At 39.8% G+C, this 27,891-nt stretch overlaps 1 protein-coding gene across 3 annotated transcripts; it reads right to left on the bottom strand.

Moving 5' to 3' along the window:
- Nucleotides 1-1,167: 1,167 nt before the first annotated feature.
- On the bottom strand, nt 1,168-27,559 carry dusp3a (dual specificity phosphatase 3a). 3 transcript variants are annotated; one of them, XM_034218156.1, is made up of 5 exons: nt 27,134-27,559; nt 26,885-26,914; nt 18,005-18,237; nt 7,337-7,542; nt 1,168-4,579 (listed from the first exon to the last, which is right to left on the bottom strand). In XM_034218156.1, exons 1-5 carry the CDS (start codon nt 27,328-27,330, stop codon nt 4,442-4,444), a joined length of 804 nt encoding a protein of 267 aa, XP_034074047.1. In that variant the 5' UTR covers nt 27,331-27,559; the 3' UTR covers nt 1,168-4,441. The 3 variants fall into 3 exon arrangements, with proteins under 3 accessions (XP_034074047.1, XP_034074049.1, XP_034074048.1); XM_034218158.1 differs by having other exon boundaries at nt 1,168-7,542; XM_034218157.1 differs by lacking the exon at nt 26,885-26,914.
- Nucleotides 27,560-27,891: the final 332 nt, after the last annotated feature.

The following is a 27,891-nucleotide window of genomic DNA, read 5'->3' as shown; positions in this document are numbered from 1 at the left end:
GGCTTGTTGGAGCTCCTGCCCCACCCTCCCTATAAGCCCAGTGGCCGTCTGCGAGACAGCGAGACCAAGCCCGAAACCAGCCCGAACACACACACACACCCGCAGCCTGGCTGGGAGTTTGTGTGTGTGCTCACACACCGACTCACAGTTTCGCTGAGTCCCGCCGTCTCAGGGAGGAGAAATCGGTGGAGCTGCAGCTGAGAAAAGATTGAGTGTGTGTGAGGAAGTCCGCCGATTGGTCAATTTGGACCAATCCACGGACTTAACCTAACGGCTCCGCGGACGTAACGTAACGGCTCCACGGATTGGTCCATTTGGAATGGGTCCATTTGGGTATGGGCACGTCACTGTACCCAGGAAGAAAAAGAGAAATGTCCAACGAGGCGTTCTAGGGCAGCATAGACAGGTATTTTCTGTGTTAGAGTTGTACTCGCTACAGGGTGTACTTTGAGGGTTTGTGACTCTGCAGACCGTTTACATGCAGAAAAACCTTCATAACAAACAAGGGGACGAGTAATAACCGGAACAGGTACCTGGGACCTTTAAGTCTCTTAACATTAACAATTACACAGCTGTGGAATACTCAAATCTTTAATACAAATATAAATATCACACTATGTAAAAATCCTATTATAAATACTGCATTCAAAACCAGTTAAAGTATAATATAAGAATAATGTACAAAAGTATGTAAATGCAAGTTACTTTGTTAGATTTCACCCACTCGATTTATTTCCAGCACATACTTGTGTTGGCACTTTGCTTGCTATATTTTTGTATCATAGACTACCACTTTTTTATTTGCTCCACTGGTTTAAACGGATACAGGAATATCCGCCATTGGAAACGACAAAAGCACTACCTCTCAATTACTTAGTCTTTTAAAAATTGTTATTATAGCCTTAGCCTAAATCTTTCAACGTTATTTTGTAAGATTCATGTCTGAAGAAGATATATACAGAGTAGTATGGTGAATTAAGAAAGTTAGAAAGAAAAGTAAAAAGTATAACAATTCTGAAGCAGCTCTAATTTAAACTTTGTTTTACAGAACAGTATAACTGATTTGTTTCCATGCTCTGTATGAAATGGAAAACACAGAATGTATTTATACTGTATACACCAATATACCAAAACCATACACCTTGGTAGTCAAAAAGAGGCCAGTCATGATCAGATGTTAGTACCTCAACCATTTATTTCTTAAACATAAGAAAGAAGGGACTTCTTCAAGGTAAGAAAACTCAACATTGCAATTTAAAATCAAGTGCACTTCAACAATGTCTCATCCTGTAAGGGACCAGTCCCTTCCTGCTGTGTGAAGTAAGATACACAAACTTAAAAACAATCTAAAGAATCAATCTTTACTGTAAGGCTTTGGGTGGGGTGCTGTGTTCATTGAGATGTCAGTGGCGGTGACAAATATACATGTGGAATACCCATTGAGCAGCTGACCCAAAATCACAACATAATCCTCTGAGACATCTGTACACCAACAGAAACGTGAAGAGATAAGATGTGGACTGTGTCATGGACTCCGGGTGGAGTCAGGCAGTGGGCTCATTGTGCTAAAACAATTCTTATTTTTTTAAGAATGGGAGCAAGAAGAAGGACATGGCAGCTCTGCACTTCACCTGGGCCAAACAGTATTTGTAAGTCATTTCCAGTGTTTGTTTGAGCGCTCTCAAGAGTACCAGATCGGATGGAGTTTATTGCATCATGCAAAATTCAGATAAGTTCAGCCAGATGACTTTCCATGATGTAAAATATTGACAGTCAGTCACAGAGGGTTTAAACATCTCAGGTTTTTGCTTACTTCAGCACAGATGGCTGAGATACGCCACATGGGACTGCACATTCAACTCAAAGTCAATTTAGTGTTCTTTACTGTGATAAAAAAAACTACCTGGCTCTCTCGGAGTGATTTAATCCTCTCTTTCTGGTTTCCAGGCAAGCACCATGAATGAATTACAATTACCATCTGGTCCAGGTACCATTATAGGTGACTCATCCGAAAGAAAAGAAAAACGGATAATGACGTACTGTGTTAAGCTTAAGACAATAGAAGTAGGTCACAATCCTACTGTACCAAAAAAAGTATATTTTAGCAGGGAAAATGCAATTAACTATAATCAACTTACATTCTTGTAACAGGACAAATCTAAATACATTTTTTTTTTTTTAAAAAGGTGAAAGAAGTCATATCATTTGCAATTTCAGCTGACTAGATTCAACATCATACAAAGTCCTATCTATATAGTCGGCCAGTTAAGACCGTAAAATGCAGCAATTCACAATTGCCTTAGTGCGTGATACATACTCAGTATATATAACAAAATACATCAATGGCATTTCACATTAGACATTCTCGATAATACATTTAGTACTGTACCTGGAGCATTACCCACAAAACTATGCTGGTACCTTGTTAAACAAAACACAGGAAGTCTGGACATAACAGAGTTTCACATTAAAGACATTAAAAAAGATCGGACGACTAATGCTAAAAATAACAACATTTGTTGAACAGCAGGTGGCAGTGTATATCTGTTACGCATAAAAAGAGTAAAACCAGCGGCATAGCCATCATAGACGCTTTCCTTTTAGGAAAACTTTTTTGCACCTTTTCTTCGTCCAAAAAGGAGGAGTTGTACATTTTTTTCTTCTATAAATAGTGGCTACAAAATGTGTCGGAAAACATCTACCATGGCTAGTTTGGCTAGTGTTTATTAGACCCTATCTCGGGAGTTATGATGCTATAAAGTACATACCCTCATCCTGGACCGAGTTTAGGGCAATCATTCTCAATTTTTTGTTATGTAAAACTCCAGAAATCCTAACTAGTTGTTGCTTTTGTGAATTCAGAAGGAGGGCAGTATTGTAGAGCAGATGTGAAAATTGGAGAGTGAAACCCCAGTCCATTGGAATGACATTTAAAAAGCCAATCATAAACATTGACTGTATTTTGTACAGTAGGCCACTTGGCACAAGACAATCTTGGTGTTTAATGTTTTTGTGTGAGGGCACAGAGGTAAGTGTTTCTCTGTTTTAGTTGTATCTTCACTGCTGTATGGTTTGGGGTTCATGACAAGGCGGTAGGAAAATGAAGTGAAAGACATTTTGACTTGAAAATCGTCTCAAATTGGAGCCACTGCACCAGCTTCATCTTGCTAGACACACAACAGGAAAGAGGGCTTGCAGGATATGTGATATTGGGCGCGTTGCTTTAACATTTTGAAACATTTCCAAGTGCATCAGATGACTAAAGAAAAAAAAAAACAGCACCTCATTTCTAACTTCCTGTGATAATTGATTCAAACATGATCTTTAATCCTATAACGAGCAAAGGCTAAAGAAACACTTGACATTTCAATGCATGTTTTGAAATTGGATTCAAAGATTGTATTTTATTAAATTAGATTGCTATTTTACCACACTGGTTGTATTTTAATTTCAGTCTGGAGTATTTTTTCTCCAATGTAAAAGTGAAATCATTATTCCCAAAGCCAAATGTGATGTCTTCAAAGGTTACATTACCAAACCCAAATATTTGGAGGTGGCGCAAGTATGTAGCAGCAACAAGTCTGCAGGTCTTATTTATCCACTGCCATTGCATTACTCTCCTGTAGTTTGCACACGTCCACATGTATAAAACGGACTTGAAATACGGCTTATATGCAACTGACTTACAATAATAATAATAATATAGTCTTATTTAATTTTTTGCACAAAAACTACATTAGTTCTTTCATCATGAAATCTCACAACACATACTGGATGTTTCTCTTTACTAGGAGTCTGCAGCCTGTTAAAGGATCATTGTTTTGCTGCTGAAAACATTGCATTGAAAAGGAAAGTGTATCTGGAAACTCAAATATAGATCATCACATAACATTTAGCTGTAAATGTTTTTTGATGGGATGAGTGTATCCTTTGACATGATGACGTGTGCGGCCATATGGAGGATAATTCGTATCCATCTTATGCTGCCACCTGCATCTTGCTGTATACTATGAATAAACTACCATGAAAACTTAAAAACGGTACGAAACATTATCAAACAGGGTGATCACATGCTTCAGTATCCCAGCTTGGTAAACCCTGCTGATCATAAGCAACTTTTGCACAATTAGGAAACGTCACAATCACAAAGACAACAGTTTACATGTATATTACATTTCAATATGAATGTACATGTAACCGATGGATTCCTCGATGCACCATATACAAATATAACATGATATATAAAGACGTACTGACGATACCTACACGTTAATAGACACATTGCTCATACATTCACATATGTCAACACTTAAATATGTATATACATGTATATATTCATATGTATACAGATATATCAAAGGAGGAATAAATAGTGCCATTAATGAGGTGAGACAACCTAGTTTCCATTCTCCTCTCTAGTGAGACGACTGTGCCCCTGGATTCATGCGAACATGCCCCGAGGCCGTTTGTTCAGGAGGATTATGATGTGTGGGACAAAGAGTCGGAACTCTGGAGGGATGCTGGTGCTCATCCAGCTCAAACCCCTGCACTTTGATGGGAGTCCACCTCGGAAACAGCTCTGTGGAGTGGGGGTTTAGAAGGAATTCTTTACACCTTAAATTGATCATTTATATAGAAATGACTGGGTTAGGTTGTATTCTTGAAGAAAACCGTTTTTTCTTTTGTTATGGTTAGTTTTTTTTTATGTATTTTAAAGAAAATGAGGATGAGTTTAATAACAACAAAACTTTAAAAATGTTATCTCGTAACACTTGTGCAGTAAATCCAAGTCTCTGTTACTGAGTTGTATGCGCACTACATCTAATTGATTTTCCCCAAAGGTAAAAAGGGGAAGAACAGCAAGTCGGGTTCAAATCCAAACCATGGCATTTTGCTGAAAATGCTACCCCCAACCCCCTTTCCAATCTTTTGGAAGGGTACAAAAGCCCCCAAAATATTAATCTTAAAAAACATACTATTTAAAACACTTTTGACCTGACTTGCACGGACTGCGCTAGCATGAGAATGTTTACGCAAGCGGTTTTTAAAATAATTGTACGGTAAAGAGTGAGCGTATATAATTGTACGTTTCAATATCATTTTGCTTTGCTAAATGTCATCTATAACGTTTTTTTATTTGTTGTTACCATCGAGATAGGAAAAGGTTTTCTTCAAGGTAACACAGCATGGGTAATCGATACACAAATGTTCATTTTAGTGGGATAAATATTCCTTTAAAGACACCCCATCTCCGTCCTTCCTGGCACTAGGTTTAGTTTACAGTATTATGCCAAGTAATAAATGCTTTTAAAGTGTATTGTAGAACTACTGTTGCCTATATGTAACAACTAGAGCCTGAATAGTCATATTTAGATGTGATTACATTCTATATACAGTATCTGATGAGGGTATTGATATATATTGCAATGCTGAAGTACATACCAACAAAACATTGTAATTTGACCCGGTGTGTGTGTGTAAAGTCAGGCATAATTAACACACACATGTAGGAGTGAGCCATGTTGTGAATGGGCCTCTGACAGACTGTGTGGATGAAACAGTGGTGCTGACCGTATGGCAGTGGACAACTCTGTGGCGTGATGACTGGACCGCTCTGTTAGAAGAGTTAGTGGGAGGCATCTCCAAACTAAAGGCCTCTAGTTTGAAATTGGTAAACCTGGTGAAGTGCGCCTTTAACCCCTTTAAGCTAAGTCTGTAAGTGTAGCGTAGGTAATGTGGGCAAGTTGGGAATCTTAAAAACAACTGACCACACCAAATATTTGTTAGCTGCAGCGCTTAACAGCTCTGCTATGTGATTGGATTTAAAATGAGTGATCACGCTTACGTCATTGTTTCATAAGAGCTCATTTCTTCAAGTACGAAAACACCTGCTTGATGTGGATAGAAGGCGAAAATATAAAGAGAAGATGCTGACAACGTAAGACAAACATATAATGCAGACAACAAAAGCATTACCTCACCTGCAGTAAATCAAAGCATTTAAATGAAAAAAGAGGATAGGTCAAATCAATTAAACAGTGCTCCTGTTGTTCAGGACTTTTAATGTTTTTGGAGGTCTTCACAACACGTGTGTGAAAAGCGTATTTATACTAGCTGGCTTAACTTGAGTGTTGTCTAAGTTAAAGGCAACAAATACTGTCTATATTGTACGTTTTGGTCATCTGCGTTTTGATAACCCAAAACACAATCACTGTAGGGATGTAAAACTATAAATGTAATCCCGATAAAGGAAGTTTGTCATGCAGTCCTGCTCTACAGGAGAATAATATAACGTCATGATATATATGTAATTGTAAACACTTTATAACTGAAATACTGTAGATGACCTCTGTGAATGTTAGAGGATAGAGCTCCCAGTACTCACTTGCCTGAATGTGATTTGCCTCGTGTGCAGGCTCGTTGAGCTCAATGGCAAACTAAAATAATGTCACTTAAAAAGCAACTGGAGATATGGCCGCTACATGAGCAACCCACGCAGCAGCTCGTTATTTTTAATAAGCTCGACCTTTGCTGTCCTTGCTGCGAGCCTCTGGGATACAGAATGTGTCAGATGTATCGCTACCGCTGTCAAACTAGAGGCCGAGAGTCCAGGATGCCGAGTGGAATGTTACACAGAGCTACAGCTTGCATTAGAGTGTGAATCATTTGTGTTTGTGCATTACATATCTGCCCTTCAAGGAAGAAGATCATTTAAGGGGTAAAAACTGTGGAGGGGCTTGGAATGTTTGGGATTTTCCCTCCATCTATTCACACATCGCTTTCTGACCTATTTTATCTGCATCATGTGTGGCCATTTGATATCTAAAAGTTTGTTTGGAATTTTTAGAATACTCCTGCTGTTGGAGACAACACTGACATTCCCGGCAGTGGAAAACTATGGAATGATTGTGCTATAATCTTACTTTATATTAAGGAAATCTTAAAAATCAGGGCAAACTTATGGAGATTGAAGGAATTCTTTAAGTCACCACTTCATGCAGCGAGAGATCTGCAAGTGTGGAGCGTTGTGTGTGTGTTTTGGAAAGAGGAAGTATTTGAGATCACACTCTTTGTAGGAGCAGGCAGAGGATTTGACGGATGTCCTCTTACAGAGCAGCAGTGGCAGACGTGAACTGAAGATAAAAAACAGCATGTGTGTGTGCGTGTGTGAGGAATAGTTTTCTACACAGATAAATGCATGTATGATTGTGTATGGAATACCCCTTGGTGTCGGATGGGTGCTGGTTTGGTCAGGGTGGGGTCAGACTCCCAGAGTGGCTGGAAGCCTGTGAAAGGCATGATAGGAGGCTTTTCATTTGGTCTTTAGTTTGCCCACCTCCCCGTTCAGCTTGCCCTCCTTTGCCAGCTTCTCGTTGAGTTGGCACAGTTGGCGCAGGAAGCCGTCGTTAGGGCCGATCTCTCTCTTCTGCCTCACGGTGGCCACCGCCAGCCGGGCATCCATCCTGTGGCGCAGCATGAGGTAAGCCACCACCATGGTGGGGGAGCGGCTGTAGCCTTCTCTGCAGTGTACATACACCTTCCCTGGAGGATATACATGGAGAATGGTACAATCAGATACTGTATATGTTGGCGCTGCACTTTCGTTTTTTTATTGCAAAGCCAACTTACCGGAAAAACTCATTGCTCAAGACTAAGATATTGCAATTAAGGTATTTTTGTGTTTGTTGAAACCTAACTACTTAAAGGGCACTTTAAAATGTCATCATCAACGTTGCATTTTATTCGTGCCTTTTGTATTTATTTCAATATTACATTTGTTTAATAAAATAATGTTTTTTATTCACTGTATTTTAGAAGTATATTAGAAACAGCAAAAAGGAAAAAACTAGGTACACTTTAATATCTTTTTATTTATCATTTTTGCAATAATCACATATTTCACTCATTTTGAGCCACTCATGTGTAGCCCTAGTGGTGCAGAATTCTAGAGAAAAAAACCCAGGACATATTAAACATTGGTTTGTGGACAAGGATATACAATATATAATATCATTGTAATACATAAAAACAATGAGCTTTGTGGCTGTTGACGATGATGCATAACTTTGATTACGCTCTTTTGGGGGCATATACAGTATCTCAGTGATCCAAACAAATACCTCTTAATATTCTCTGCTCAGTGTTATACGCAACTGAAGGGGAGTGTAAATATACACGGAACAAACATTTAAATGCAACACTTTTGTTTTTGCTTCCATTTTTCATGAGATGAACTCAAAGATCTAAAACATTTTCTATATACACAAAATAACCATTTCTCTCAAATATTGTTCACAAATCTGAAAAAATCTGTGATAGTGAGCACTTCTCCTTTGCCGAGATAATCCATCCCACCTCACAGGTGTGGCATATCAAGATGCTGATTGTGGCCAGCAGGTGTGCCTTAGGCTGGCCACAATAAAAGGCCACTCTAAAATGTTCAGTTTTATCACACAGCACAATGCCACAGATGTCGCATGTTTTGAGGGAGCGTGCAATTGGCATGCTGACAGCAGGGATGTCCACCAGAGCTGTTGCCCGTGAATTGAATGTTCATTTCTCTACCATAAGCCGTCTCCAAAAGCGTTTCAGAGAATTTGGCAGTACATCCAACCGGCCTCACAACCGCAGACCACGTGTAACCACACCAGCCCAGGACCTCCACATCCAGCATGTTCACCTCCAAGATCGTCTGAGACCAGCCACTCGGACAGCTGCTGCAACAATCGGTTTGCATAAGCAAAGAATTTCTGCACAAACTGTCAGAAACCGTCTCAGGGAAGCTCATCTGCATGCTCATCGTCCTCATCGGGGTCTCGACCTGACTCCGGTTCGTCGTCGTAACCGACTTGAGTGGGCAAATGCTCACATTCGATGGCGTCTGGCACGTTGGAGAGGTGTTCTCTTCACGGATGAATCCCAGTTTTCACTGTTCAGGGCAGATGGCAGCGTGTGGCGTCGTGTGGGTGAGCGGTTCTCTGATGTCAATGTTGTGAATCGAGTGGCCCATGGTGGTGGTGGGGTTATGGTACGGGCAGGCGTATGTTATGGACGACGAACACAGGTGCATTTTATTGATGGCATTGTGAATGCACAGAGATACCGTGACGAGATCCTGAGGCCCATTGTTGTGCCATTCATCCACGACCATCACCTCATGTTGCAGCATGATAATGCACGGCCCCATGTTGCAAGGATCTGTACACAATTCCTGGAGGCTGAAAACATCCCAGTTCTTGCATGGCCAGCATACTCACCGGACATGTCACCCATTGAGCATGTTTGGGATGCTCTGGATCGGCGTATACGACAGCGTGTTCCAGTTCCTGCCAATATCCAGCAACTTGGCACAGCCATTGAAGAGGAGTGGACCAACATTCCACAGGCCACAATCAACAACCTGATCAACTCTATGCGAAGGAGATATGTTGCACTGCGTGAGGCAAATGGTGGTCACACCAGATACTGACTGGTTTCGGACCCCTCCAGACCCCCCCCAATAAAGCAAAACTGCACGTTTCAGAGTGGCCTTTTATTGTGGCCAGCCTAAGGCACACCTGTGCAATAATCATGCTGTCTAATCAGCATCTTGATATGCCACACCTGTGAGGTGGGATGGATTATCTCGGCAAAGGAGAAGTGCTCACTATCACAGATTTTTTCAGATTTGTGAACAATATTTGAGAGAAATGGTTATTTTGTGTATATAGAAAATGTTTTAGATCTTTGAGTTCATCTCATGAAAAATGGGAGCAAAAACAAAAGTGTTGCATTTATATTTTTGTTCAGTGTATATACTTAGCTAAAGGGACACATGATCAGAACTTGGAAAATGTACGTTTCATTTCACCACTTCCCTAAAAAACCGCACAGATGTTGTTAAGGGGTATGAAAAATATAGAGTATTTTCACTCAAAAATGGGCTCTCTCGGAGTGTGATTTAATCCTCCTCTCTTGGGGGAAAAACAACATGGGGGAAGTGAGAAGAAACACATTAACATAAAAAACAAGGCACAGTAACACTGGTTGGGAACATATGCTGAGATCAAAGTTGCTTAGCTAAGCATTTTCTGCACCAGGAGATGCAAATACAAGACCTGACCTCTGCTGCAGACTCGGCAAAGTCAATCATCTTCAGCGCACACACACTGCGTAAAGAGTGTGTCCCAAGGGCGCCGGAAGCCGGGGGGCCAGGGGGCCATTGGCCCCCCCACTTTTCAGCCCTGCCCCACATTTTCGCAGCAGCACATTTTTTTTTTTTTTTCAGTCTTTATTTCGAACAGATTCAAAAATAACAAATAAAAAATAACAAATGTGAAAAACAGAATACCGTATTGTTATAATACATTATTTATCCACATTCATGGTAATATTTGTATATTAAAAAAAAAAAAAAAAAAAAGTCTTCATATTAATAATAGTAATAAATCATATGTGTCCGAAAGGGAATAGGAGGAAGCAAATGCTTATTAATTCCAACCCCTTACTTGATCAATGATTGTCCTTTAAATCATTATGCAAGTTATTCCTACTTAGATTTACATTTATACATACATATACAATCATTTCTCGTCTTCAATCACCTTTCTTCATTCTCATATTTTTCCAAAAAAGTGTTTCTGTACATCCTTTTAAACTGAATTATGCTTGTGCTTTGTTTTAACTCCTGCTCCAAACCATTCCATAAAATCACCCCACAGATTGTTATACTCATACTTCTCAGAGTTATTCTGACCTTGAGTTGTTTAAAATGTAGATTTCCTCTCAAATTATACCCACCCTCTCTGTCTATGAACAATGTTTTTAATTTCCTAGGAAGTAGATTATGTCTGGCTCTGTACATGATTTGTGCCGTTTTAAATTTAACCAGATCAATGAACTTCAATATGTGTGACTTCAAAAATAATACATTAGTGTGTTCAAGATATCCAACATTATTGATAACTCTTATAGCCCTTTTCTGTAATGTGCATAACGGCTGTAGGTTGGTTTTGTTCGTGTTTCCCCAAATCTCCACACAGTAAATCAGATATGGCAATATTAGTGTGTTATATAGAGTATACAATGAGTTATAGTCCAGAATGTGTCTGGCTTTTCCCAATATTGCGATAGTTTTAGCCAGTTTTGCTTTTACATGAGTGATATGAGGTTTCCAGCTGATTTTGTGGTCTAAAACCACACCAAGGAACTTCATTTCATATACTCTTTATATGTGCATGTTAATATCTAGTATTAATTGTATCTGTGGATTTGTTTTATGTTTTCAACAAATTCAACAAATTGTTGTCTGTTGCTTAAATAATCTCTCACCCAGTTTAATCCCACCCCTCTGATGCCATACCGTTCCAGTTTTATCAGTAAAATATTGTGATCTATGGTGTCAAATGCTTTTTGTAAGTCTATAAATATTCCCACTGCTTGTTTTTTATTGTCCATGCAGTTTGCTCTTTCCTCACTTAATTCCATTAGTGCCATAGATGTTGATCTATCTTTCCTGAATCCATATTGACTGTCGTCCAAAAGCTGATGTGTTTCCATGAAACTGTGCCGCGGAAAACTGTACAAATCCCGTTTCAATAATTCCCCTCTACTCTAAAGTCGCATCTAAAACGTAATCTGATCTAGCTGTGTATATTTTGTTATTTTTGATTGTTATATTCAATCTCATTAGCTACAGGCATGTTTGAAGCTTGTAAAGGGAAGATGACAGCTCTCACTGGCCACTCTGCTGTTCCTCAGCGCCGCCCCCCTCCCTCCCGCTGAAATTATGAATGTAAGGTGTATAGTAATCATAGATAACACGGCAGGGTCCGTTACAGTTTGTTTTTATCTGATTTCAATTAAGCAAAGTCTTGGCTTTCAGAATATTAAACTTGTTTCGGCAAATTCAGATGATAAATAGGCCTACAACTTTGAAGCTTGTGACGGCATAATTACAAGCGGAGAACGGAGTAACTTAACGTCACAGCAGGCATAACAACAGCCGGTGTTTCTCGTGAGTGCAGTAATCCAAACGAAAATATCTTCCCTCCGTAGTATTTTGATCATTTGCTCCGCTAATAATCAATCATGATGATTGATGATGAGAAATGATGGATCCCAGAGAAGAGAAAACTTTAAAGGCCTTTTTCTCAAAATGATGACTCTGTAACAGTCATTATATAATGTGACATATTTTGCTTAATATTTGGAGTACAAAAACAATCCTGATATCATTAGAAAGCTAGGAATCAAAATATGTCTTCGGGTCAATGCGACTGATTTCGATGGAGCAGCAGGTCACTTTGCATTAGGTAAAATAAAGCAGGCAGACATAACAGGAAGAATATGTACATGTTAACCCAATCAAATAGGACATTGTCACACCATTCAAATGTATCCATGTAAATTACAACCAAGCTTAGATTTGTTTATTTGTTACGTTGTTTACTTGATTTGTTACGTTGTTCTGTGTGTGTCAGCCGTTAACCTAGAAATAATATATACACTTGCAAACATGTCAGAAGAACCAGCGCAGAAGAAAACTAAATGTGACCCGCTCTATCGAAATCAGTCGGAAGTCGCAACGGCTCATTTCAGAATAAACGTGGATTTACGTGAAAAACTATGTTTTCAGGGTTCGGGTGTTTTGTTTGATTTTAAATAAACAAAGTCTTGGCTCTCAGAATATGAAACTTTTATTTCCAAAATCACACGATAAATACATTTTTGAAGCTTGTAAAGGGACGAAGACAGGCACCTCTCACTCGCAATCTGCTCTTCCAGCAAAGCCGCCCCCCTCCCTCCGCTGAAATTATGAATGTAAGAGTATAGTAATCATAAATAACACGGCAGGGTCCGTTACAGTTTGTTTTCATCTGATTTTAATTAAACAAAGTCTTGGCTTTCAGAATATTAAACTTGTTTCGGCAAATTCAGATGATAAATACAGCTTTAAAGCTTGTAACGGCATACTTACAAGCGGAGAACGGAGTAACTTGACGTCACAGCAGGCACAACAACAGCCGGTGTTTCTCGTGAGTGTTTTCCCCGGGAAACAAACACAATACACACAAACGCAAAATTACACAAACACGTATACACACACACACACACACACACACACACACACACACACACACACACACACACACACACACACACACACACACACACACACACACACACACACACACACACACACACACACACACACACCACACAACACACACACACACACACACACACACACACACACACACACACACACACACACACACACACACACCACACACACACACACACACACACACACACACACACACACACACACACACACACACACCACACACACACACACACACACACACACACACACACACACACACACACACACACACACACACACACACACACACACACACACACACACACACACACACACACTCGCGAGCTTCCCCTCCAAACGAAAATATCTTCCCTCCGTAGTATTTGATCATTTGCTCCACTAATAATCAATCAGATCGATGGATTCCAGAGAAGAGGAAACTTTGAAGGCCTTTTTCTCAAAATGATGACTCGGTGACAGTCATTATATAATGTGACATATTTCGCTTAATATTTGGAGTACAACAACAATCCTGATATCATTAGAAAGCTAGGAATATCCTCTTTCCAACAGTGTATACAACTCAAAATGTGTCTTCGGGTCAATGCGACTGATTTCGATGGAGCAGGTCACAAATACAGTCAATCTAAACTTAAATGTAACAACTGGAAGGTCACATCCCTGACATCCACATCTCCGGAGCCTGGACCTTCATCAATCATAGAAGCAGCGCAGCCAGATGAACCCAAAAGCAGCACCTCTGCGGCCGCAGAAACTGTCAAAACCGCCGCCGCCCCCACCGCCGCCATCGTTGAACCGAAACAGGCTGGTTCCGACTGCATGGAGGTTTGTTGTTGGGACATTGAGGCGGGTAAAGCTGTACAGCTAACTATCGGAAAAAAGGAGACCGCTAGTAGATTATTTGAGCAAAGAGAAGGTACTTCAACGCAGAATGCTACAAAAACAGAGAGTGGTTCATTCTTTGCAAAACCACTAAACGATAGTGATAAATTGCGATGTTAACAACCTCATGATAACCTCATATATTTTTAACTTAGGATCATACCTGTGTTTAGTCTAGAAAAAGGTAAATGTGTGCATTTTATTATAAAGTTGTGTATATTTACAGACTATTGCAAAAACTAAGAAGCTTATAAACATCAGGTTTAAAACTAAAAGAGCTTTACAAAAAAGTAACCAAAGATGTTTGGAGTTTTATTTGAGTTATTCATTTACATTGTTTGTCTAAGAGATGCTGATTTGAAACCGTTGTTAGGCCTACATACAGTTACGCATTTCCTGTTTCTGCCAGAGAGAGGGGAGTTTGTCTCAAAGCTTGCTGCTGTATTTACTCCCTCCATCTGACAGGAGGGAGCCTCATGTGTCACTCCACGGAGTTCACTCTGTCATGGAGGGTGTGTGTGTAGGTGTAGGGCGTGGTTTGGGATTGGGCCATACACACGCACTTTTTTTGGCCCCCCCACTTCTAAAATGAATCCGGCGCACCTGGTGTGTCCTAGTATGACTAGAATACCTGCATGTTTTCTGTACTCCATTGATATTTCGTGTCTGTGTAATTGTCTGTGTGTGAAATACGACTTGTTTGTGTTTGCCTTCTAGGATGCGTTTCTATTTAACTTCCTTCACTGACAGGCGAGAACCCCATGAGGAAATCTGGCTTGGCAGGCTCCACGGAGCAGCTGATGTTCTGGGCTCAGATCAGCAGATTCTGCACTTTATTTGAAAAGCAACCCCTCTCTGTGTCCCTCTCCTGGTATAACCCCTCTCTGTAGTTTAATCTCCTCGTAACCCTGAGTCCCCTGCCACCGATCAATGTGGATTCTACTGTATCCTCATGTAGGACAGGATCTCAGGCTCAATCATTATTCACTCCATCACTAGTAAGGATTTCACCTCTTAATTCAAATTTGAATAAGGGGGAAAGTCAAATATTCAAACTGTAATGACCTGTTCCAGTTCAACATTTTGCTTGTAGTCCAGTAGAGGGCACTCTTTTAAATTCCTTCTCATCTGAACCTATTGCCCATATAGCATTTAAAGCTAACAAAAATAGCTAATACATACAAATCAAGGAGGACACTAGGGTGCAAAGCTGTGCTGCTGAGACACACCAAAGCATTTCTGAAGCAATGTGTTTAAGTAAGGTGTGTGGTGCAGTGGGTTGAGCGTTGGTGTTCTGATCAGGGGGTCACAGGTTCAAACCCCACTGCAGTCAACATGTCGTTGTGTCCCTGGGCAAGACACTTCACCCCAAATTGCTCCTGTGGGGATTGCCCACAGTATTGAGAATGTAAGTCGCTTTGGATAAAAGCGTCTAACAAGTGACATGTAATGTAAAAGTATTTTGGGTTCTGCCCCGTTGATTGCGAAATTATATGATTTACCTACAGTTGTTTAAATATTCAGTCATTGGCCAAGCAGTTTTTAAGGTCATAGATAATTGTTTAGTCTATCGTTTAGTTGATGCCAAATGCTTTTAAAAATTCCTATACCCAAACATATTATGTTCACCATACAATACTCTCTTATATCTGATCATTTTGTAATTGTTTTACAATTTCAGCCTGGAAAATGACTGCAATAAAATAATCAATGATCAAAATAGTTTATATAAATGTTTTTGTCAATAGGCTTATTGATTAATCGATTACTGTTTGAATTCGCCTTTGAGGAAAAGAGACAGCCCTTCTCGCTAGATGTCCAATTTGACTTTCTTAAAAATAAATACAAAACAACTGATGTCTTTTACTTGCTGATTAAAAATGTTGTTCACTTCTGATTAATATAACTTTTGATGTGTTCAAATGAAATAAATTAACTTCAGTTTATCCCCACTTCATAATATAAAATGATATTGTTTGTTGTCTGATTGTATACAACAAGAGAGAATAAAACCTAAGTCATTAATGATGCTGTGGACTCCTCACGTCCAACGTTAAAGCTCTGTAGAGGAAAATAAAACTCCACAATGTATCAGTTATTAATATAAAAACATTTAAGCAATGCAGCTTTAATATGCTGATACTCTTGCTGCTAGTTTCTATTTAGAATATTAGGATGAAAGTGTGCATTGTGAGCCTGTAAACATGACAGTGCCCTCTTGTTTTCATTATGGCAGACACGTAGAATAATGCATTGATGCCTCATTAAAATCCAGAACCTATGACCTTTTTCAGAGCTTGCAGCTAGTGCGGTCACAAAATGTCAAAGATAATGTTGCACACAGCACACTGTCGAGCGACTGAGGCCCCCCCACTCTGCTCTCCCCCACAGTCCTCGTCGCTCTTCCCTCCTGATTTACACCCAGTGTTGGTGCACCTTTGCCAAATTGCCTGAGAATTAAGTTGCTATTCTGTGTCAAGGCCGACAATAAATTCATGTTATAAAATACAGGGTTCAGCACACTAAATGAAACACATCCCTCACGTGCGCTGACAAATTACTAAATGTAATTGTGGCTTTTTTTTGGTAGGGGGAGGGCAGATTGATTACTTCTTCAGTCTTTGTATTCCGCTTTCTAAAATGTAGCACATGTGACCTTGTGGGAATATCAAATGGCTTATTTAAGCTTATTTTTATTACATTACATTGCATTGAGCTGACGCTTTTAACTTTCTAGAGATGACTAAAACATTGTTTAAAAAAGTAATTGATAGTTTGAGAAGACTGACAGGAAGAGTGTGTTGTGTTGCAGGACAGAAAAGCACAGCTAACTGTTATCCAAAATGTATTGACTTATTGGGCTTATTTTGATCATGTGGATGAAGCCTGGACCTCTTGAGACTTCTCCTTTAGGGAGACTTGGTTAGACATTTGAAAAGAAAGGAGAAAACACTTTATTTCTTTGTAAGGTCCTTTCCGGAATATTGCCAGACAAACAATCTGAGCCTGCCAGTGGGAAAAATAAACACTTGTATTGGACAATAAATCTATGGTATGCAAATGCCCAATGGGTTTACATTGCAAACTGTTTTGTGGCTCGATCCTGGACCAATTAATAAATGTTTTGTCCCTATTGGTCAGTTGGACATACAAGAATGGGACAATAGGTGGAAAAATACCCTATAAAGACTCAACTCCCTAATTACTTTTACATTTGGCCATTTTCCATACACCGTTTCATTGTTTTAAACCAGTCCAAAAGTGTCCGATAATCTTTTCAACCTAGCAACTGTAAGACACAATAATGTCAATTTGGAGCTACAGGTGTGTTATACATGGATCAATTCGGCATGACCTGATAATGGAATGTGGGGCAGGGCTCAGGAGTGTGTCAGATTTAGCCCATCATCATGATTATCTCCTGCTTTCACTTTAAGACCCACAGCATTGAAGCGTACCGTGAGTAACTCATTAAAGGACGGTTTAAATCTTGTATCCGTTGTAAGGAGCTTGTTTTCATGTGTTAACTTGTCGTGACAAATTACTTTCAAGTGGGAACTACTGAAGCGAGAAGGAAGAAACAGTGTTCCCCTTTTATCTGCTCTACCTTTGATGGCTTTGTTAAGGCATACACTCTCAATTGTCTTCGGGGTTTAGGTGCATTTGGAAATGGAGGATAATATCCGAAGAATAGCTGTAGTTGTTATGCTCATTTGTGATGTAGTGATACTTATATATTATGACTTACCCAACACCATCATTAGAGTTTATCAGTAAGACTGCAAGAGTGGTGCTTTGTGAGAATACACAAAAATACTATATCTTTTTTATTAAATTACACTTTTTCAGAATAAAAAAAAAGATTATGTTCCACTTTTATTATTTAGCCAATTGCCCAATTAACAGACCAATAAGGCACCCTTTTAAAGAGTAACATAAGATAGACCGTAATTAAAATGTGGCTCAAGCTGAGCATTAAAACTGGCCACATATCAACGGTCAGAATAAACTCACCTTTGCCATTATTGTGTGTTAGCGCCTTGTCGATAAAGTCAGCCCCCTCCTCAAAGAAGGCACTGATGTTGAACTGCACCGTGTCGTTGGCCTTGATGCCGTGGTACGTGATGCCCGTGCCCGTGTAGAATTCCACACTGGTGTTGACATGCATGAAGGAGGTTCCCTCCGCCAGGTTGAGGACGTGCGTCACTCCCAGTTTCTGCAGGCGCATTGCATTCTGGGCTACGAACCTGAGAGCAAGAAATGAGATATAGAATCAGAGTGGAAAACAATTCATCAATAAAATCCTTTTAGCAGGTTTCTGATGTCTGAAACAGCATTGCAATAAAGTCCTTACACCAGTCAAATCTTATAGAGCATCCTCTGTTAATCTCTCACAACATAATGATAATTTAGCAGCAGAACGTAACATAAAGAAAAAAAACACCCCATATAATAATCAATCAATCAATGTTTATTTATATAGCCCAATATCACAAATGTTACATTTGTCTCAGTGGTCTTCACAGTGTGTACAGAATATCAGTATGACAATACGACACCCTCTGTCCTTAGACCCTCACATCGTACAAGGAAAAACTTCCAGAGAAAACCCACAGTTTAAAGGGAACATGGGAGAAACCTCAGGGAGAACAACAGAGGAGGGATCCCTCTCCCAGGACGGACAGACGTGCAATAGATGCCGTGTGTACATTGAAAAGATAATACATTTGCAACATAGGTAATCCAAATGTTTGGAAATGCATGTGTGTATAATAGGAAGATGAATCCACAAGGATATCCATCCAGGACTTATGATCCAGGACCACATCCACGACTCAAGATCCAGGGCTCGCGATCCAGGACAGAGGAGCGCAGCACTATTTATTTTAAAGTTGTATTTTCACAATGTAGGTTGCATCTTTCACGACCACTCTGCATGGGTTTTAGTGCTAGCAGTAACCCAGCATGATTCACAGCCAAATACTGTATATCTGCTATGAGCTAGAGAAGCACTTCTGCATGTTGTTGCTTTTAAACGCTACTCACCAGTTGATTTAAACATGTTATCCTGATGTCAGCTAATTTATTGATAATTTCCCTAATTTATAATTTAATCTAGATATTCAATATCCAGCTAGAATTCTCCCTGCCAAATGAGACATTACAAAAAAAGGCACACACAGGTGTATTCATATATTCTGCTTGATAAGACCTCTGTGCAGCTTAGATGAGTGGAGCTAATTCATCTGATCGGGTACACCTGTTCAATGTCCAACAGAGTTACTAGAGTAGATGCACACACTCATGTGGCTTTAGAAGAGCAAAACCCATGCTTCAGTACGTGAAAGATATACAGGGAGGAGCAATCCAAAAGAAATAGCAACAATAAATATGGAGGCAGGAGGATGAATATTGGACCGTTGTAAGCAAGATAAAGAAAGTTAAAGGTCAAATGCAAAGCTTCCAAATATGCTACATTTTTATAGAAATGTTGTTTTTAAGACTGCCTGTATTTTTTATTTTATTTAAATCGAGAAAAAAAGCTTTTTATTGATACAAAACTCGACCCAAAGCCGTCTGAATTTCTGACATGTCATTCCCAGCAGCCTCCGCACGCGTGACGTCATTGTGGCCAAACAGTCTCTGGGCCAAATATCCCGACTCGGCAGTCTCGTGCGCTGTTCACATGTCAGCGGTGTTTTTCGCTCATGACTGGTGCAGAAAACTCTGAATTATATCCGCGAAATCACGCAAAACATGGGTTATTGTTGTGCTTTCGGATGTACGAACGGTGCGGGATCTGGGAGAATTTCTCATTCATTTCCCCAAGACAAAATCATCCGCCGAAACTGGATTATTTTAGTGAATCGTGTTGGCTGGCAGCCGACAAAATGGAGCAAGTTGTGCTCTGACCACTTTGCATCTGATGCATATGATGTTGATCCTGCCATCGTCAAGTCTGTTGGTGGAGAAGTATTTAAAGTACATCGGGGGCTGAAACCCGGAGTCGTCCCCTCCATATTTGAGCACAAAAAACAACCGAAAGAACCGGGCAATGCAGAAACGCCAAAGAATTGAGGTAACACATTTTGATTTGATTTCAAAGCGCACGGAGCACAGAGCGGACAGCAGATAACGGAATTGCAGTTTTATTGCTTATAGATTATCAGAACATTTCAAAGGGGACACAGCCACATTGGATATTAACCTATGGATTAACTACATCATCGTTTTTATCGTTTTAATGCCATTTTAGACCAGACAAAGATGAAGGTAAGCCTAGCTCATGTTAGTACCTAGCGCCACTTGTTTTGATGTACGTTTTTGTTGATAACCTCGCGAGTTTGTATCTTTCAGTGTTGAGGTGGGCACCGTTCGATTCTGTGTCTTTACGATCATAAACAATGTGTTGGATGTGGAGCTAGGATAAGTAATAATAGTGATTTTCGGTGCAGTAATAGGTTAGCATTTTTCGCTCGGGGCTAATTCAGAGGCTCACTGTTAGCATTGTGTTTTTTTTTTTTTTAAATGTATGAAAAAGATCAGTTAAATGAGTTTTTTCCCGTTATATGGATATAAAATATTCATAGTTTATTAAATATTAAGGTTCCTTAGATGTCGTTTCCTGCAAATGACGCAATTTCGGGTCCGTTGGGCTAAGAGGATAACAGAGTATGTTTTATTTTTTTTTCACAACAGTTGTATTTGGATGGAATGAATACCTATAGTGATAATTCAAAGTAATAAAATGATTTTTACAGTGAAAAAGTTCAAATGGAACTGATGGTTCCCAAATTACCCAGAGGTCGCCTGGACTTTATTTTTTTAAACCTCTCTAAAAAAGTCAAATTTCACTTGTTTTGCATCAATCTTGATACAGGGTACTTATTATATGTTATAGTTTGGATTCCTAAAGCTTTTAGTCTATAGTCTACTCAGAATCAGACAACGAAACTAAGTTGTACTATCGGCGGAAGCAGCTGGAAATATGTTTGGCCACTCTGACGTCACGCGACGCCATCTTGCGGAGACGAGCGGCTGAGAAATAAATCGTCGGACTTGGTGTTGGGGGTTGAACAAAATAAATATTGCGCATTGCCAGGCGCATATTATCTCCGATTTTAATACTGCAATATCTTAGATAGTGTTGTAGCTATATGATTTCGATTTTACTGGCAATTATAAAAAAATCTTTGCATTTGATCTTTAAATAGATGGATACAAAAGGAGAAAGAGGAATGGCATGCAAACCAATCATTTCACATATTTAAAGAAAGAAATGGCTTTATAGCATCACCAGCAAATACACATACAGTTGTGTTCCTCCTCTCATCTTTAAGGGCCTCACCTCCATCTAATCAAATTACAGGACACAATAAATCCCCCCTGCTCTACTGTAAATTGTGTGTAACAATATTGCATTTAGGGCTGTAGAGAGCTTTGGCTGCCCCCCCCCCCCCCCCCCCGCCTGCTTGCTCCATGCCTGTGTCCACTGCTACGATCCAAACTGACTGCAGGCTCAACCTATTGATTCTAAATAAAATGCCTCTTTAGTATGTGTTGTATTAAAGTCTATTGAACATTTAGTGTCACTAATTGGCTGGGCTGAATTTATGTTTAAACAAAAAAAAACTGCAGATCATTTGTCACTTTTCAGCTAATAGAGACACATAGATGAGGACTAAAGAGTAGAATAAACTTGAGTACAGGGTTTTTCAAGAAAAATTATAGTATGAGGGCAATACTGTGGCGCCGATCTATAAGATATATCAATTCTAGCGAGAACATGACGCCTGTATACATGGCGCCGCGGACATAAAGAACAACGCAACATCGTAGCTCTGTAAAATAAAGCTTTCTGTGCCGTCAGACGGTCGATTGACACGATCTTCATATTGTTCGAGTAACTGTTTCTGAAGAATAGAATCTGCATTTGGTATGTAAGAGGGCGCAGCGCCCCTGTTACCCAGTTTGGATAAAACCCTGGTGTATGTGCTTGCCACATGTGTCTTTTTTTTTATCATGAGGATTATATTTTCCAATAAACATGACATATTATGCTTAGTGCTTACGATTCTTAAAAGGTCATACTGTCATGTTCTGTTTCATTGCATAACCTATGGGTTTTTATTTATTGAAAACATAAACAATGTAATGTGAAGAAATTGTAAATGATAAAGTCCCCCTGCATAAATAGAGGATAAATAAATAAAATGTGTGTTCTTTCTTACATGACAATTCCTTTATTTTTCAATAAAGCTTACCACCGAGAGATGAATCTTCATGTAACACGCTGAACGCTGACAGCGCTGTGTGCTTTTATTGCTTTATCTACAGTCAATATGAGGCTGGTAAGGCGAGGCTAGGTGACCCTGAGCAGCTCCCCAGAGGTGGTGGCAGCAAAGCTCCTTCTGCACAAATTAATTACAAGAAAATCCTCCCTGCCACCATTTACGGCTATATGAGGAGGGATGAAGCAGCCATTTGTGTTTGTAGTGGCAGAGATTGCTTCAGATGTGAGGACTCATATTTTCTTCCTTCTAAATATGACCTCATATTTGTGTGCATACATGATTGAGTAAATGCTGACATGTACAGTGTGAGCACTTACAATGCCACATAAGTAATGTACATTTATTTATTTACACACACACACACACACACACACATCACACACACACACACACACACACACACACACACACACACACACACACACACACACACACACACACACACACACACACACACACACACACACACACACACACACACACACACACACACACACACACACACACACACACACACACACACACACACACACACACACACAGCACACACACACACACACACACACACACACACACACACACACACACACACACACACACACACACACACACACACACACACACACACACACACACACACACACACACACACACACACACACACACACACACACACACACACACACACACACACACACACACACACACACACACACACACACACACACAATTTACCTGCCCTGTCCTCCACCCTGGGATCTGCAGTCCCAACACATCAAGTATTAAAGACCCGCTTCACAAAGAGCCAAAGTGTTCCTCAAAGCAAACAAACCCCACCTTAAGTGTTTCCCAGAGCTGCACACGGAGGTTTCATAGTGCTGACTGGGACTGATCTGAAACCAGTGGAAGGAGTTTGAGTTCAGGAAAATACACTCTTAACGCATTTAAGAGAGGCTCAAAGTTACGTTGCCCACAAGTCATCATTTTTAAAACTTTATTGTATTATCAGTTGTTGTTTATTTTGCTTACCCGTCCCAGATGGGTTTTTTTCTATAATCTCTTTAGGACAATCTATTGTTTTTGTTCTTAAGATTAGTTATCTTTATCTTCAAGAGTAGGTATACCTGCAGAGTGATACTAGACTACCAAATATAACAAATGCAGTTGCTCCCGTAGGTTTGATGAGGCCATATTATGCTCATTTTCAGGTTTCATATTAGTATTGTGTGTCTCTACTCTGACATATTTTTGTCATACTGCCGGTGCTGCAGCACCTCTTTTCACCCTCCGTCTGAAACCAGAGCCCAGGCTGCTCTGATTGGTTAGCTGGCAAGCGCTGTTGTGATTGGTCAACAGCTTAGAGATGCTTGCACTTCATCACGTACAATGTGTTGAAGGTCTAGCCAATAGAAGTACGAGTGATGTCACTATGTCGCGGAAGTTAACAAAAGGAGTACAATGGAGGTGTTTCAGGCTCGGGGAGTGTGTGGAAGAGAAACTCCCTCTGGTGTTAACTTTGGGATTTCAGCCTTTGGAGACCATTTACATACAAAAACCTACATAACACACAATAAAGGGAAAACCCAAAAAAAGCCTAACAGGGCCCCTTTAAAAAAAAAACGGGTACATGAATGGAGAGACTTTAAAAACAATCCAGATAATCTTGTTTGTCAGACGCCACAACACTGGACAGTTGTGTTTGTAATACTTATGTAATATAAAAGTCAAACTTAGTTTCAGCAACTTCAAACGGCTCTAGAAATATTTCCTCAGTCAGCCATTTTCACTATGAGTAATGAGTCCCTACATCAGCCACCACAAATATTTAATGATGTAGAGAAAAACCTAAAATCTGAAGCAGGTGCAATGTCAGTAAACACAATGGGTCATGAGATGATATTCCAATCTGTCTTATTATTAACTGAACTACAATGTATTTGCATAAGTACCAGAGGAACATATTTAAATTTGTGTCCTGGTTGTTGCTTTAAAAGTATGGATTGTGGCCCAAAATAGGTCATGAGCCAAATTCCCAACGGGGGATATCATGATGAGAAACTAGAACGGACATTTTCAAGGACAAAGTTATCTTTTCTCATTCGAGTCATGCATTGCGATCAAATAAGTGTGTGAACTACTACACCACACACACCAAACATATACACAGTGTTAATCAGTGTGTTTGTTTTGATCTTATTTTGCCGACCAACAACATTTGTAACAGGGTACATCTAATAAACAGGATCCATCAGCAGAAAGGCTTAGTGAGTCCCAGTGGTGGAAAAAGCGGACGAGGTGCAGGCTTTCATCAACAATCAATACCACCTCGCCCTGCCCGAGCCATTTGTAATATCACATTACATTTAGCTGCCCTTTCCACTTGTTGGATATACTTTAACGGTAAGACCTCCGACTAATGACCCTACCATACTGCACATAGCCATGGATTAGAGTGAGTACAATGCTTTGAATGATTACAAAGAACATATTTATTTTCCCCAGGAATCAAAATATCTTCTTCAAAAGCATCCGTAAATCTGAAAGTCCATTAGAGGCGCTCTTTCAGCCCACAGCACTGTCTGATCAGTCGAGCACACGGGCTGCCAGCACTTTGTTTGGAGACTTGGCCCGGACACAGTGGCATATTCAGATTGATTTTGTTGTAGCAGCGAGGTACAGTAATGTGCTTGTATTCCTCCACCACTCTCTTGGCAGGGGCTGGAGCCAACTGATGGACGGCCCAGACACACTACGCTTCTCAGGGGCATCCCTGAATCTGCCGTACATCCATAAGTTGAAATGAGGAGCTGCTCTTTAAAAGCCTATATTACATTAAAGCCCAGCAAAATGTTTTTGAAAATTATATTTCCGTTTTGGCCTTCAGAAAAATGTGACACTTTAAACCTTGAATGATTTCAGTTTTTTTTCAATTTGGGGTAATCTACTATATTTAAGTGTGTTATTTACTCAATGTTGCATTAAAATACTCATTGTTAAACCATTTATTTTGTGTGTGATAATGTACAAAACTGATACATGTACAATAAATATTTGATACCTGTGCTAATGTGAAAGAAAAATGATGGTAACAATCCCACAAAAATATCTGACAGTTTCTTTTCATACAGGCATATAATACATCTCCCACACAATCTGTACACAATGTCCCAGAGTGCAGTAGTACCCAGAACTGGTTTTACTGGAACACCGAGCTGTAAATTCCTAAAGATTGGGCATGTTCATTACAAAGCCAATAGCATCAAGTCAACCAACAACTGTGGATTTACGGTTCTCCCTATGCCATATTTAGTATGCAATATACACTGTACTGTGTGTGTTCGTGTACTCAGCCCCTTTCACGACTTGATATAGGTAAAATAGCAAAACTTAAATTATATAGCAGCAACTTATTAATCCTGAATTATACCGAGTCTGAGTATTTTTTGGGTTTTTATAATTGGTCAGGTGAAACAAGCCTGATGACTTTGGACTTCAGGAAAATGTGAGCTGCATCTTCAAAATTAATCAAACATGTTTGTTCAGGTTAAAAGCAAACTACCATGTTTTGGGGTTCAACAATAAATTGATTACTCAATTAGTCGAGGGAAAAATAATCAGGGATGTTTTTGAAATACATGGTTTTAGGCTCACAAATGTTTTAGAATTTTTACGTACAGTATTTTGATCAATTTAGAATTTTGGAATGTTGGTTGGATAACCAAGACATTTGATTACGTCCCGCTCAAGGATATGCTGACTAAGTGATTAAACAAGAAAATACACAAAATGATAACCAGTTATGACAATAAAAGTGCAGCCATATAACTCCTGCAACCACTTAAACATTGTTTTTCCAATATCAATTTTGTATCAGCCTAAAACAAAATACAGCATATTGCTCAGCACATGTTACATTGCGATAGAGGTATCGGAGCATAAATTAAAGGATAGCATTTTTTTTTTTTTTTAAATAACTCTAACAACTACTTTTACTACAGATAGATCTTTTTGTTTATATAAATGGGAAAAGTGTGAAAAATACAAATGTACTTGTGGTGAGTAAGGATAGTCAGCTCTAGGTGGACAACAGGTTTATTATATTATTCACAAAGTATGTACATATATTTTTTCAAGGACTTGTTTCTTGAGTGTAATACCTGACACTGATGAATGTGTTTGACACTTGTTTCTATTATGTATTTAAGTTAAAGGGGTAGCCTATGATGTTTGAAAACTATGTAAGTGTCACGAGTCACTGATGAGATCAACTTCCCATCACGACTCTAAAATTAACGTTCTCTTTTTTGTCCCTCTTTGTTCTGAAGCAATCCACGAGACTGCCTGTGGTTATTATTTTTCTAAGCCCATTATGAATGAAAATTAAAACCTTTTTTCTTTTAGAAGTAACATGTTGTTTCAGCCCAGCTGGGGGTAATGGGGAGTGGCATGACGACGTTTCATATGGCAGAGATACTATTGATGAAGGGATGCAATGAGTAAAAACAGCCCTTTGTGTCTTTTTATGTGATTCCTGGACTATTTATTCAAAGGGAGACATGATTATGTTTTTAATTACGTTACACTCTTAGACGATATCTACCTGCCTGGCTGCTGAGGCACATTGCCGGGGCTGAAATGTCGAGAACAACAGAACAATGTGTTAAAACAACAACAGGTTGTCGCTTCCCTCCATAATGATAGTGAGGACACCAGAAGCACGAGCCCGCCCCGCTGTGCATGCGACACTGTTGTCATTGTCACGTCTGCTCGGTGTTTGAGGCTCGAGCACAAAAACAACCTGTCTCACCTGTCAACCGACAGCCTAATAACAAAATGATGAATGACTCACGCGTTGCCGATGTATATCCGGGGGAACACCTCGTTAAAGTGTTGTGTCGGTAAGCTGTAGCACCCGCTGCCGTTCGACAGCAGCTCGTTGAGTTGTTGGACGGTAACCTCGCCGCCGGGAGCCACGGGAACATCCGCCGGTGGAGGCTGCTTCTGCTGCTGCTGCGCCTGTTTTGTAGGACTCAGGTGTTTCTTCATGGCTCTTCTTCTTTTTGTTTGACCTCCCCTAACTAATGTTAGATAACACACAGCCTCAAACTCGTCAGCCTCGTGCGGTTATTCAGCTGCATTTGACCTTTGCACGTGAGTCGTGCGCGAGCTTGTCTTCTTGTCTAGCCTACAAGGTGTCTGATCATGATGTGGCGGTGTGTAACAACGGCGGGACCGACTTTTTTTTTTACAGACCCATTTACGTGGAGCTGGAGGGAGTTTCCGGTCGAAACTTTCAAAATAAACAATAGAGAGGCGAAGTCCCTCCCCTTCCGGTGGGACTCATGGGACCTTATTTCGGAAAAAGTTTGTATTGAAGAGTCAATGGAGAGAGAAAGATTATCTTTTGATCCCGTTTGAATTGTGCCACGAATTACACATATGATGTTTGTCAATCTTAAATAATAATTTCCATGTCAAAAAAGTCACAGTTTGTGGTAAAACTGTTGAAATATAAGACTATGAAAAATACGCAACTAGAAAGACTACAAATCCCAGAATCCCGGTCCCGACTAACTCCCCTTTTGTGTATGTACAGTTCTCAACATG

Source organism: Gymnodraco acuticeps, unplaced genomic scaffold (genome assembly GCF_902827175.1).
Source record: "Gymnodraco acuticeps unplaced genomic scaffold, fGymAcu1.1, whole genome shotgun sequence".
In the NCBI taxonomy this organism is placed as follows: domain Eukaryota; kingdom Metazoa; phylum Chordata; class Actinopteri; order Perciformes; family Bathydraconidae; genus Gymnodraco; species Gymnodraco acuticeps.
This window is presented reverse-complemented; position numbering and strand designations above follow the sequence as displayed.